The sequence below is a fragment of the Camellia sinensis genome, chromosome 13, assembly GCF_055761805.1.
Source record: "Camellia sinensis isolate YWXY chromosome 13, ASM5576180v1, whole genome shotgun sequence".
Taxonomy (NCBI): Eukaryota; Viridiplantae; Streptophyta; class Magnoliopsida; order Ericales; family Theaceae; genus Camellia; species Camellia sinensis.
The window spans coordinates 113,874,687-113,889,391 of NC_138973.1; the positions used below are offsets into that span (position 1 = coordinate 113,874,687).

The window sequence follows — 14,705 nt, forward strand, 5'->3', positions numbered from 1 at the left end:
TTTATGATGACGATGAACAAAGGTCAAGACTACATTAAACTACCAATGTATTATACTACAAGTGAGGACTAAGAAATATAAACAAAAAGAAGGTGGTTACCTTGAAAAAGTATGAAGAACAGAAGATTGAAGATCTATCGGGAAAAATGGCCACAGGAAGGTCGTCGGTTGGAAAAGATGGTAATGCTTCGGTGGGAAGGTGGTGGTGAGAAAAGATTAGGTGAAGGTTGAAGGAAAAAGGGTTGGTGATGGTGGAGTTTGGTGGGTTTGTGGAGTTTAGAGAGAGAGAGAGAGAGAGAACAAAGAAGATGATGACAGGTAGAGAGATCTAGAAAGTGATAGTCAAAGTGGGCTAAGGCTTGAAATAAAGAAAATAATTTTTTTTTTTTAATCTGTCCACTCGTATGCCCATGTGGGCCGTACGTGCTTAAGCACAATGCTTTTGGGTTTGGGCTACTCGTGTGCTCTGGGCCTTCACTTGGGCACCCAAATATTTTTATTTTTTAGGACGGACCGCTTGTGCACTAATGTGGGCCGCACGTACAGTGAATATTAGGCTGCTCTAGCAGTGGAATTGGGCCGCTCCAGCGGCGCTTAAGCAGTAGCCTATTTGGGACGGGCTGCTCGTGTGCCCATGTAAGCCGCACATGCAGCCTTTTTTTTTTTTGAAGAAATAATAATCTTGCTGTAGCCATTTACTCCCCCAGCCCAACTTGTACCTTTATTTCACAATCAAAGTAAGAATAGCACTTTGAAAACAGATAAAAGCTCAATAAAGGTATAATCTTCATGCGAAAATCACGGGTACTACTTTTCTCCCTAACCATGTTTGTAACTTTCCCTATTCTCCAACAGGGTGATAGACTAGATTGATTCGTTGTTTCTGGGTAAACTCCAGTCTCGGTGGGATGGTCCATATCAGGCCATCGGAGTATTTTCGTATGGAGGTGTTGAGATTAAAAATCCCCAACATGGTACGACCTTCAAGGTAAATAGCCAAAGATTGAAACATTATGTCGATAGTATTGAGAGGGGGGAGATGACTGAGGTTGTCCACTTAACAGACCCAATATATCTTCCACCGTAATTGTTTTGAGTCTAGGAGACTTTAAATCCTCTAAATGTGTCATTCCTTTGGTATTAGGCGTGCTTGAACGACATCTGACGGTTTGGTATAACCACCAAACTATGTTTATAGTGAGTTCTTAGGAGACCAACTGAGACAGTGAAAACTAGAGTTCCAATGGCAAAGCCTAGAAACGCAAATGTTTGGAATTTTTGAGACTAAAGTCTAGTTTAAATACCTAATGGTGTGGAGATTGTTTCAAAACCACCCCAACTTGAATTCTGTATAGCAGCCCCATAGGTCGAATTAGCTTTAGGCACAGTGTTGGAGAAAAAAAGCTTGCCATACACATATAACATCAACAACTTTGCGGCGTCCTCCTCATCTTGTCTACTACTCCCACACACCACTTTATGGAACAATGTTTTCACAAGTTTCGACTAATGCAAACAGTGTTAAGACTCTTATACTGTATGAAATCTGTTACCAATCTTTGACAAGGGGACAAATCAAGACGTCTAGCCCTGCACTGAATATTGAACATCGGGCTTGGGGTCGAGCCGCCCATGGGCCGCAGGCCATTTTACACTCATAACCCAAATTTTGATGATGTCAAAGGGAGAAAAGAAATGTGAACTTGAATTGCGTTTACACTTTATTACTATGATTCATAAATAAAACTGCTCTTTAATTTTTGTGTGAAATCTATTCATATATTGCCATCATCAAAAAGGAAAAATTGTTAATCTTATGATTTGATTTTGATAATATCTAAAATATTTTGAGATAAATTATGATTTTTTAATATACAGATTTTACAATGATTTGACACAAAATATAAAAAATGATTTTATCATTTTGATATATGTTACACCAATTTAAAATATTATATATATATATATATGTGTGTGTGTGTGGGTGAAAATCTGACCACACTGCCCGTTTAGTGATCAGCTGGAGAGCACAGGCAGAATAGATGGCTTTAGCAACCTGTAACAGAAAGAAAAAGCTCCGGCGGTGGTTCTTCCACCCGGGGACACTCCGACGATCAAGTCAGTATATCTCTTAAAGATAATCAAGTGCTAAACTGAATACTCAAAACATAAATTACATACCTTAGACCCACGGGGGTGCCTCTCTTTTATAATATACTCAATCCAAGTCCCACTAGAAGTATGACTTCTTATGAACTCCAATTTACTACTTACTCTAGACTCTATAAGAGATAGAGATAAAACTCCCTAAGAGCTTTATCCTTATCTTGGTTAAGTCCCCTCTTTACCTTAGGACTCTTGTCCCTTATCTGCTTATCTCGGATTCCGATATCTTCGGGGATAACCTCGGCAACTCCGAGATCATCTCGGCTTAACTACCAGGACACGTGGCACCTCGACTGACACGTCGACGTCACCATGCCACGTGTTGGTATTCAGAAAATACATCCCCACAATATATATAATATAATATTAAATTATATATTTTTTCAATAAAAAAACCCAGGGTGGTGGTAGGTTTGTTTGACTCAAATCCCTTCCATATATTTATTTTTTCTCGTTGTCTCATTTATGTAGTTTCTACGGCTGAGGTGCAACGGTTGAAATATTCAAACAGAAGAAAAATAAGGAAGGATGGTTATATTTTCTATCCTATAAAAGCAGCACTACGCAAAGAAGAAAAGTAAGAGAAGTAAAAAGAAAAATTTGTGATATTTAAGAGTTTTCAAAATACTGTTTGGTGTGCTTTCATTAAGTTATAATTTTTTTGAGGGAAAATTTATTGAAAAATTGAGCTTTTATTGTAAAAAGATTTATATCCTTTATTCTTATTCTTGTAAAAAGAGTAATATTTTTGTGAGTGATTTTTTTAGATAAAATCACTTGTTTAGGTGTGACTAGGTATCAGATTCTAAACTAGTTAGAGTGATTCAGTTTGGTCGCTTGTTGCAAAGGTTTACTAGCACCCGTGAAACTAATGATGTATTACTGTTTGAAGAATAGTGAAGAAATTCCCAATAAAGATACTTGGAGAGTAGATGTAGATTTGGGTTGAGCCGAACTATTATAAATCGCTAAGTTTGATTTATCTTCCCTTTACTCATTTTATTTTTATTACTCTAATTTGTATTGCTTCTTATTTTTATTTATTTATTATTTAGGTTAATTTTTTAATTTAGCAATTTATTTAGAAACTCAATTCATCCTCTCTCTTGAGTTGTTTTCTAGATAATGCAAACCTTAAGGGCCTGTTTGATTAGATAGACTATGCCTCCGTTTGGGAAGTAGGTTGGCTTTTTGACTTTTTGACTTTTTGACTTTTTTAACTATTTTAGCCTGGGGCTAAAAAGCCTAGTTTGGGAAGGACTTTTTGACTTTTTTGACTTTTTAGCTTTTTGGTGATGTGTCTTCATGGTAAATTACCAAACTACCCTTCACATAATTAATACATGTGAAGGAATTGGTTTTGCACCTCCACGTCACTTGATGGCGTGGACCACAATTAGGAATGGCAACAGGGTGGGGCGGGGCCGGGGATCACCCTCCCCATCCCCGATCCCCGAAACTACAAAAATCCCCGTCCCCGGCCCCGATCCCCGACGGGGAACTCATCACTCCCCCCAACCCCGCCCCCAACGGGGATCGGGTTTCCCCGACCCCGGAAAATCCCCGTACTCATCATCAACAACATCATCCAAAAAAAAAAACAATTTCATGAACAAAAACATCAACGGCAACATCTTAAAAAAAAAAAAAAAACCATCAACAACTTCATAAAGGGATTCAAGGAAGCAACATCATCAACAAAAAAAAAAAAAAAAATAGAGTAAGATCTGGTGGAGGGACGAAATCGACGGTGGCGGAGGAGGATCTTCCCAGATCTGCCATGGCAGAGAGAGGGGGAAGCGAGAGTCGACGGAGGAGGCCGCAAGAGGCGACGGAGGAGGAGGTCGCCGAATCGGATAGTGTCACTGCAACTACGGTGATTCGGAGGAGGAGATCGCGGTGATAGGAGGAGGGAGATGAGGGAGGTCGCAGTGATAGGAGGAGGGAGAGGAGGGAGATCGCGGTGATAGAAGAAGGAGATCGGTGAAGGGTTTTAGAGAGAGAGAGAGAGACATGAGGGGCGGTGATGGATGATAAAATCAATTGTAAAATCAATACAGAGGTGTTGGTTTTATGGATTGATGAGAGGTGGTGATGGATGGATTATTTTATGTATTGATAAAGGAAGATAAAGGAAAATGATTATTTTATGTATTGATAAAGGAAAATCAATACAGTGTGTAAAATAGAGGGGTTCAATACAGTGTGTAAATGAGTGACGGACAAGGGTTGGTTTATAATATATATATATATATATATATATATGTATATAGGGGTAAAATAGTAATTTTATTTCGGGGAAATTCGGGGCCGGGGACGGGGACGGGCCGGGGCTTGAACACTGATCCCCGTTCCCGGCCCGAAACTGATCGGGGATTTAATTTTGAATACCATTCCCGTCCCCACGGGGATATTTTTCGGAGAAAAACCATTATAATTCGGGACGGGGGATCGGGTCCCCGTCGGGCCAGGTTTAAATTGCCATCCCTAACCACAATTGATTTGATTTTTTTTTTTTTTTCTCTGTTGGGTTTGGATTTGGCCTTTTTTTATGTTTTTTTTTTAAATTTATTTTTTTTGTCATTTTTCTTTTTTTATACATTAATTAGTTCTTGTTTTTTAATTTATGTTATTTTTCTTTTTTATTTTTATTTGTATACAATAACTTTTTTTTATTTTTCAAAAATGAGTTTTCATGTGTTTTATTTATTTCTAAATTACGTCGCGAATGGTAATTTATGTTTTTATGTTTTTTTTTTAATATTTTTGAATGAGGCATATTTTTGTCGTTCTTTTTTTTTTTGGAATTTATGTTTTTGTAATTTTTTAAATATTTTTGAATGAGACGTATTTTTTTAAAATAATTTACGTATTTTGAGCTTTTTTTTTTTTTGCAAATGGTTTTTTCATGTGTTTTTTATTTTTATTTTTATTTTTTTTTTCATTTTCTATGAAATGATAAAAAGTGAGGTTTTATTTTATTGTCCTGTGTATTTTAAATAATTTAATTTTAATTTTAATTTTAATTTTATTTTAAATATTTAAATAATGTAAATAATCTAAAAAAATTAATAAGAAAAAATTTAAAATAAATATTCAAAAAATTTAAATCGTAAAAATTTAAATAATTTAAATATTCAAAAAATTATTTTAACAAAAAAATTTAAATAATTTAAATATTAAAATAATTGAAATAATTGAAATAATTTAAAATGTTAATATTTTAAATTTAAAAACAACTTTATATTCAAATCGTAACCAAACACATAAAATAAAACTCAATTAATAAATTATTTTTAAAACTCATAACCAAACACATAACTCAAAACTCCATAGTACTTTCACAGCTCTATACTCAAATCATAACCAAATACATAACAAAAAAATTAAAATATTTAAAAATATTTTTATAAATAGAGTTTGAATTTATTTTTATAAATTATTTTTATAACTCATAACCAAACACATAATTCGAAAATCCATATTACTTTTACAACTCTACACTCAAATCATAACCAAATACATAACAAAAAAATTAAAATATTTAAAAATATTTTTATAAATAGAGTTTGAATTTATTTTTATAAAATATTTTTAAAAAAAACAAAAAATTGTTTTTAATTTTTTTTTCAACTGTATTTTAAGTTTTTTTCCTGGGAAAAGGTTTTTTTTGGGAATTTTTTTTTTTTTTTTTACTTTTCATGTGCTGAGGCGATGCCCCTGCAAATCATGTGGGGTAGTTTCGTAATTTTAGCTGGGCATTAATTGTTGCCAAGCAGAAAGTTTTTGTCTTCACTTGGCTAATTAAGCCTGTTTTGTCCTGTAATGGCTAATTTAACCTCAAACTTGCTTCCCAAACACATATAGCATTGAATTGAAATTATTAATCATTCTAATGTTTGCTTGAAATTCTTGTTATTCAAATCAGATTTCAATAAATATTTTATTTAACAAAATTGACCGATAATAATGAAAAATAACCATATAATTAGAAGGGTTAATTACACTAACATATGTTGAGATTTGAAAAATATATAATAAGTCCCATAGTTTTAATATAATTACATTAAATTTCTTTGAGATTTTAATTTATATAGCACTTTTTCTCTTTTTTATTGGCACTATTTGGGAAGAAGGTTTGGAAGTTTTTTTTGGCTATTTTAGCTACAAAAGACAAAATAGACTATTTTAGTCACAACAAATAAAGCATCACATCAAACTCATAATCATTACACTATTCTCTCAGAAAAAAGGCCAAAAAGTCAAAAAGTCCTTCCGAAACCAAGCGTTTTAGCCCAAGCTAAAATAGTCAAAAAAACTAAAAAATCAAAAAGTCAAAAAGCAACCCACTTCCCAAACGACACCTTTGTTAGTTATATGGATGAAAAAATAATATCATATTTTTTACACAAAAATGTATATTTTATATTTTTTGCATTATTTTTGGTCTATTAAACCTCACTAAAAGGGAGACTAATTTAATTATGTTAACACAGTGAGAATTATTGTATTTTTTTTAAACCTCAAGAAAGATTAATATAATTTATCCTAATTAAAATTATATATTTTAATATCTATTACAAAACAAACATAAATAAAAGAGAATTAATTATTCCACTAATCGAGTTGAATGATCATTCTTATACTAATTTTATGAATTATTAATTAGTGTAAACACTTTTGACTCCGTGAAGTGAGAGTGTAACAAATTTTAAGAATCGACTTCTACCCTACACGCACGAGAGTTGCACCATTATAAAAATGAAATGATTTGTTCGTTACTCTACTTAAATGTAACTTTTTTTTGGTAAGGCAAGAGACACATATTTTAGACTAACAAATTCATTCACAATAATGTAATAAAAAAGGTAAGCTTTATATCATTAGATGTATAACTAATTAAAAGTTGACACCTATCACCAATCATATTATTTAAAGCGTGAAAAATTTTATTATACATACTACATATTATATACATTTTTAATTACGTTATTTTTTTAATTAATTATTATTAATTTTTTAGATTAAAATATTATTTTGAGATATTTAATTATAATTTTTTTTGTATTTAATTATAATTTTTTTTTTATTATAACTCAAAAATTATAATTATATAATTATATTATTATTTTTAATTATAAAATATACATTTCTCAACTATTGTGTACCATAGTCTGTCTATGTACTGCCAAATTGTAAGAATTTTTTTCATTTTTTATGGAACTCAAATATTTTTTTTATAATAGAGTGAAGCAAAGAGAAGGGCCTTTTTCTTCTTAAATAATTTTCTCCCTCTATCTTAATTCATTCGCAATTTACAATTATTAAATATATCTTGATTCACTCACAATTATCAAATATATATTTAAATTTTTCACATTTTAAAATTTTTAATAACATCTTTACATTTTAAAATTCTCATATCGTCTAATTAAGACAGGCGACAAAGGTATCCTTGCACTGAGGCGAATGTAAACCAGTCATTTTATGGCTAAGATCAACCTCATGCGCGCTCCTTACCAAAACGCAACAACACCCCCATTCCATTTGTTACACTAAAAACAAGACCAAACCAAAATGGCCAGCAGCACACATCTTTACGACCACATTTTCCGGCCAATTCCCTGCGTCCGTCTCAGTTCCCGGCGACGCACCGCCACCAAACTCGCCGGACATCCTCTCTCTCCTCCCAAACACTCCAAAGCTGCAAACTTTGCCATCAATATCAAAACTGACCAAAAATCGAAGTGGGTCGTTAGACTGAGCTTGGTGGAGCAAAGCCCACCAAAATCAACGGTGGACGTGAAACGGCTGGTGGGTTTCTTGTACGAGGACCTTCCCCATCTGTTTGATGATCAGGGAATTGATCGGACGGCGTACGATGAACGGGTCAAGTTCCGGGACCCGATTACAAAGCATGATAGCATTAGTGGGTACCTCTTCAACATTGCCCTCTTGAGGAAGCTATTCAGTCCTGATTTTGAGTTGCACTGGGTCAAACAGGTGTGTGCTTTTTTCTTTTTCTTGCAGTTTATACAACTCTATCTATAGATGCATTGTCATATGCATATATGTTGGTCAGTTGGGGTGGATAACAAGAACCCAAATGAAGTATATGTTTTTTGGTCACACACAGATTTTAAAAGTGATGTTAGTTAGTTACTACTGTCCAAATGAAATATAAAGTAATTAATTTTGTGGTGCAAACCTAGTGGCAGAGTCAGGAATTAGGCTGAGCAGAGGGGGCTATACTAAGGCAATTGGGTCGGATCGATTTGGAACATAAAGTTTAGTTTGGTTTGATTTGGTAAAAAATTAATTGTTAATATTTTACAAGTATTCCAATATCATACATTTCCGTTTAATAAATTTTGTGTACTATTCAAATATGTAGAACTCTGAGGGGGAAATTTGAGAAACATTTTCAAAATTTAAGACCAAAAAATAGTTTTTGAAAGTTGAGGAGATGCACGTGCCCTCCTCGACCTATAGTGACCGCCACTGTGCCCTATAGTGACTTCGCCACTGTGCGCACCTTCAAAAGTTACTAATGAATGTTGAACCACACAATGTGGCTACTAATGCTTAGTAGCAGGACCTCCTACTTGGAAGATATTTCTTACTCAAAAACACGATTCCACGCTCCTAAGTAAAAACTTGTAAGAAACTCTCTCCCAAGAAACTTGCTCCCAATTGAAATAGAACCTCTTGAAAATACAAATCTCCTAGAAACAAAAGAAAATAACTTAAACTTATTCTAATAGTTTCTATTTGCATAATGTCTATTTATACTAAACAAAGACAATTTGTAGTTGACATCAATCTCTAATATTTATCCATATTTTAACATGTATATTAAAACTAAATAGAAAAAATAATTATTATAATATATTCATACATTTACTATATAAAATATGTACATGCTCTCATAGGCTTTCCCAATTTTAGAAACTTCTATATGTAATCCCCCGACCCTGCTCCTGCTCCCGCTCCCATCCCCACCCTATTTTGTGAAACTAAAAGCTAATATGATCGATTATGATATGACATAATGTGTGTGGCAACCATGTCAATAGTAACTGATCACATTATGTAGTGACTAATTGTTACCATGGCAACATAATGGCCACACATTAGGATGTGCATGATGTGCCTTTTAAGGGTGCACACCCAGACTGTCCCATGTAAGTCTGATGTACAGTTATGAATCATAACCCTAAACCCTAAACTTATAACTTACGACACTGATTTAGTAAATCTTATACTCATTGTGATGGTATATAATGTTGAGAGGTCTCCCATTGCATTAACTCTGCCACTTAGGGAGACTCTATTTAGCAAGTGTGAAATTGTAAGTTTAACAAGCTTAAAATTATATGCTTCATTTTGAAATTAGTAGTTTTGGGTGTTTTACAAGAAAGGTACTTATGCAGTTATGACAGGTGACATGGGATCCAACTAAACTCGATTCAAGTACACAGAAAGTTCCATAAAGGAGCTAATTAGGCAATATGTGATTAAGCAGTTAACTGTTTAGTTCAGTTGCACCACTTGAAATGCATCCATTCCAATCTTTATCTTGGATGAGACATAAAATTATCTTTAGCTTTCTGGGATATTTTTGTGCTAAATAGTCCAATGGGTGTGAATAACTTCACTGTTACTTTCAGCACATAGTTGCTTCAGTGTTGGTGGCACTTTGTAAATAGGACTCTTTGAAATGAGGTTGCAGGGCATCTTTCCATGTCAATTACTAAAAAGATCCTTTAAAGTCATCAACTTCTGTTTTGAATCTGTTCTTTGGTGTGTGGAGAGAGAGCATGGGGATGCAGGAGCGTCCAAAATCCAGTTTAGATTTTGCATCTTCGATTAATTGAGTTGCTATAGACAGGACCTTTTGAAATAACCACAAGATGGACTATGACAATGACGTTCATTCTGCTGCCATGGAAACCAGAATTGGTTTTCACGGGGACTTCAGTTATGGGCATCAACCCTCAGACCGAGAAGTTTTGCAGCCACGTGGTACGGTTCCCCCTCCCTGAAATTAAAATTATGGTGTATTATCAAGTAGTGTTTTACTTCTTTCTTTCTTTCTTCTCCCCACCCCCCTAATTTGGTATTTCCCTCCATTTTGTAGGATTATTGGGATTCTATTAAAAACAACAGCTATTTTTCTTTAGAAGGTCTATTGGATGTAATAAAGCAGGTACTTCCCATTAAATTTTCAAAATTTTGTATGCACTAGTTGGTGTCCCATCTCATAGATATGTTTGTCTAATTTCTTGCAGCTGCGGATTTACAAGACTCCAGACTTGGAATCGCCCAAATATCAGATACTGAAGAAGACTGCAGACTATGAGGTTTGTCATTCTATTTTTAGAAGGATTGTTGCAGCCGTATCAACTTATGCTGTTATTACTATCTACCACTATCTATCTCCACGGCATTGGTTTAGACTCAAAGAGAAGACTATGCTTGATATTTAAATGAAGTAATATGATAGGAAAGTATTTGCTCTATTTGGTTTCGTTTTCAATTTTGTTTTTTGAAAAAATTTTCAAAAAATTTAAAACTAGTTTGGTGAAAATAATGAAAAAACTAAAAACACTCATCATTTTCATACGATTTTCTCTTTTTGGAGTGAAAATTTCTTTTTGAGCATTTATTTTCGTCAAACTATTTTCTTTTTTCTTTTAAAAAAAAAAAAACAGATTCTGAACTGTTTGGTTCCTCTTGCCATATTTATTTCCATCTGTGGATCCCCCGTGTTGCATCACCCCCACGTTGTTGGGCCTGTCTAGGCTCTTCTTGTCCGGCCCCACAGCATGTAGGGGCTGTTATGGTCATGCTCAAAGACATGCTAGTCACACCCACCTACCTTTTTAGTCCAGGAAAAAAAGTTCATCACTTCATAGAACATTATGGTTGAATATAAACTTATTATATAGGCTTGATTAGATTTTGTAACTCCAATTACAGGTTAGAAAGTACCCCCCATTTATTGTTGTAGAAACAAATGGTGACAAGCTGTCCGGTTCAACTGGCTTTAATGCAGTAGCTGGGTCAGTGTGCTTTTTAATCTAATTCAGTTACATGCCTTTTCTTTTGTGATTTCTTTCTCTTTAGCCTGACAAATTGCGATTTAATCCCATTTGTGCAGGTATATCTTTGGGAAGAATTCTGCAAAAGAGAAGATGCCTATGACTACTCCTGTCTTCACTCAGACATTTGACACTGAAATGTCCAAAGTATCCCTCCAAATAGTTCTTCCGTCTGAGAAAGATATGAGCAGGTGAAGTTTATCAACTGTATTAGGTTATCAAACAGTTAAAAATAAAACCACTTAAAATAGTAATTTCAAATTCTTGTTAATGATGTGACTGGCTCACTTTGACTCTAAGAAGCACAAACACAGGCATGGGCACACATGGGTATGGACAGGGACATAGTGATTTTGAAAAAAATTGCGATATGGACATAGGGCAAAAAAAAGTTTAGTTCTATATATTTTTGTTTGCTATGTGTATGGATTATGGATGTAAATTTAGGGCATAGAGATCTATGAGGCATTATGTGGGTGTATTTTTGTTTGTTTCCACTTTCTTCCCTGTTTTGTTTCCATATATTTTACTCACCCCCAAATCAGCTTTCTAAAATTATAAAATAAAATAAAAAGAAAAAGAAAACCCATAAAGGTGTTTTAATGTGTATCCAAACATAGGACACACATGACGTCCGTGAAGTCAACATGTCCCATTTTGGAGTGTTTGTGCTTTCTAGCTTTGACCTCACGTATATAACAGAGAAAACTTGATACTGCTTGGGAAAAAATTTTAAATTTTCCATTGAATTTACACGTTCAAATTCAATAATGCAATAGATGTGTATCTTGACCAGTTTACCAGATCCCAACGAAGAAGCAATTAACTTGAGGAAAGTGGAAGGAGGCATTGCTACAGTATCAAAGTTCAGTGGAAAGCCCACAGAGGATGTTGTTATTGAGAAAGAGAAAGCACTTCGCTCTAGTCTTATTAGGGATGGTCTCAGACCTAAAATGGGTTGTTTGCTTGCTCGCTACAATGATCCTGGTCGGACGTGGAGCTTTATGATGGTATGATCAAAGAAGTCCCTTCAAGCATATGATTTTCAAGTTCTCTAAATTGCTTTTACTCTGCTTAGAATTTCTTCTATATCTTTGTGAGTCAAAACTTCGAATAATCTGATTAATGGTTCGTACATGTGGGGAAGAACAAATACTCTAGCATTGGGAATAGTTCACTCCAAATAATAAATATCTTTAATTCAATGCAAGAATGAAGATAGATTTAGGTGTTTTTATGTCTAGCAATATCTAGCTACTCAACATTGACATGGATGAAAAATAAAACTTAAAATATTTTCCCTGTTTGGTGTTGTTTAAATTAGAGTAGGGATATTCTAGATTTCCTCTCTTTTCCTTTATTTATTTTTTTTACTACCAGACAGAGCAGCATGAAAATTCCTATGAAATCCAAAGGTTATGCCATTTGTATCCTCGTAAAGTTTGTGATGCTTCAAGGTTAGTGAGCCATGAGTCTAATCTGATGACAAGCAAAGTCAGTGCAGCGGCCGCCCAATTATTTGACTGTTAGTTTTGTTGCTTTTGTAACCTGAAGATGAATGAGCATGCCTAAACTCTGCATTCTCATACTCGAGTTACCTTTAGCCTTAGCTTTTGCTACGTTCATTTATTGTTGGGGGGGTTCAGGCGAAATTTTGACTGTAATTTTCTAGATTATGAGGAACAACTCTTTCAGGAATTACGATAGACTAGCTAGCCTCACTAGGTCAATAGAGTGGTTGAAGCTCCTAGTTGTGTTCTACTTTCTTGAATGTCAAACATGATCTTATGCCTGGTAAATAGACCTCTATTTGAGCACAGTGAGAGGGGGATTAGTAGGGTCAGCGCAGTGAGATTCGTGGAATTTATCATTCTTTTATGTATGCTTTGGAAACTGACTATTGAGATATATTCCATCAGTGCCTCGTTTTAAGAATCATCAATTTACATGAGAACCACTCTATGTATACCTCTATCCCTTAGCATCGGCTTTGCCATTTACCAAAAAGGCTTCTAACCCATTTTGTTTTTTGGACATCACATGATATCATATTTATCTGTGTCAAAATCTGTCTCATTTCAAATAGGCTTCATTGATCATATTGGAATTCTGAACTTTCTTTTGCTGCCCGATGTTGCTTCATCATATGCTTGACTACTTTTTGTTTCCCCCTTTACATCATATCATATTTTAATGAAACGAATTCTATTTATTTGATTCATTGCATGCAATTTATTTTAGTGTATCTTTAATGTTTAGAGAAAATACATTGAGCACCATAAATTTGAGATAATTACATTAAACTACCTCAAGGTTTAATTCATATAACACTTCATCCCAATTTCATCAATAATTAGTTAGCTGTATGAATGAAAAAAAAAATGATATTGTCATCTCTTTTCTACTGAAATATATATATTACCTTATTTGTCCTTCTGCCTTAACATTATTTGCATTAGTTCCGATTACTTTAGTTTTGCTAGAAAGGGGGCCCAGTGTAATTATCTAAACTTGTTAGGCTTGTTGTATTTTTTCTAAACCTAAGAGGTGTTCAGTATAATACACCCTTTATTTTATTTGTCTACTTTGTCAGATTGTTATGATCTTTAAAATATTTATTTGTGTGATATAATTTCATTTACCAGCTTGAAACAATTCAGCTATTAATATACAAGACTTCTAAGTTGGTTTCCTTTTGTGTTCCATTTTGAAACTTTAAATTCTCTTGAAACTTGTTCACCTCTCCACTCCAATGAAACCCTGCTTTAGCTGCTTTAGTAGGAGCCTAGTGCACTTTGTCAAATTTTTTCTTATCTTATTGATCCCTATCTTTTTTTTGTGGTTGGTTGTATTGAAGAGGAATGAAGTGCTTATATGGCTTGAGGAGTTTACATTGGATTAGCTTGTTCGCCACCCCCTACTAATCTTGATCATCAATCTTGACTCTTTTCGTCAACTACTATGAGGGTTCAATTTCAGCTGATTTGGGGGATCACTGGAACAGCGTAAGGAATGCTGTAAAGAATATTTATTCATCTGTAAAAGGAATTACTTGCTTTCAATACTTGTAAAGAATTTACCTTAGATTATAAATCCCCCTCTCTCAGAGAGTTTTCATTACCTTTCTCTTGCCAGCGATTTGTCAACGGAAAGAATCTAGTGAGTTTTTCATATTTTCCCCCCATTTCTTTCCCGAGTTCTTTTGGTTTCAATTACCATTTGAAGAAACCGTTATTGCTTTCAGTCCTGTTCAGGTTTGTCGTTTAAACAGTTGATCATCTCATTAACTGATTGGTCTGTTACATGGAATGACTCATTTGAATAAACATTTTATGTAAGTAGGCGGTAGAAAATGTTATGTGACTTGACTTATACTTTGTTGTCTACCACATTGCATCATGTTTGACATTTGACAACCATTTAACCTAATTTTTT

At 34.0% G+C, this 14,705-nt stretch overlaps 1 protein-coding gene across 2 annotated transcripts; it reads left to right on the forward strand.

The window, feature by feature from the left end:
* Window positions 1-7,595: 7,595 nt before the first annotated feature.
* HBP5 (SOUL heme-binding family protein) lies at window positions 7,596-14,454 on the forward strand. Of its 2 annotated transcripts, none has more exons than XM_082903214.1 (8): window positions 7,596-8,169; window positions 9,899-10,191; window positions 10,307-10,375; window positions 10,458-10,529; window positions 11,149-11,231; window positions 11,330-11,461; window positions 12,067-12,280; window positions 14,128-14,454. In XM_082903214.1, the coding sequence occupies exons 2-8, from the start codon at window positions 10,087-10,089 to the stop codon at window positions 14,170-14,172; spliced, it is 720 nt and encodes a 239-aa protein (XP_082759340.1). In that variant the 5' UTR covers window positions 7,596-8,169; window positions 9,899-10,086; the 3' UTR covers window positions 14,173-14,454. The 2 variants fall into 2 exon arrangements, with proteins under 2 accessions (XP_082759340.1, XP_028056702.2); XM_028200901.2 differs by having other exon boundaries at window positions 7,600-8,169; window positions 10,054-10,191.
* Window positions 14,455-14,705: the final 251 nt, after the last annotated feature.

Coding starts and splice junctions, on each gene's coding strand:
- HBP5 (XM_028200901.2), top strand. CDS start 7,744: ATGGCCAGCAGCACACATCTTTACGACCACATTTTCCGGCCAATTCCC. Junction 10,376..10,457: donor TATTGGATGTAATAAAGCAG/GTACTTCCCATT, acceptor AATTTCTTGCAG/CTGCGGATTTACAAGACTCC. Junction 11,462..12,066: donor TCTGAGAAAGATATGAGCAG/GTGAAGTTTATC, acceptor TATCTTGACCAG/TTTACCAGATCCCAACGAAG.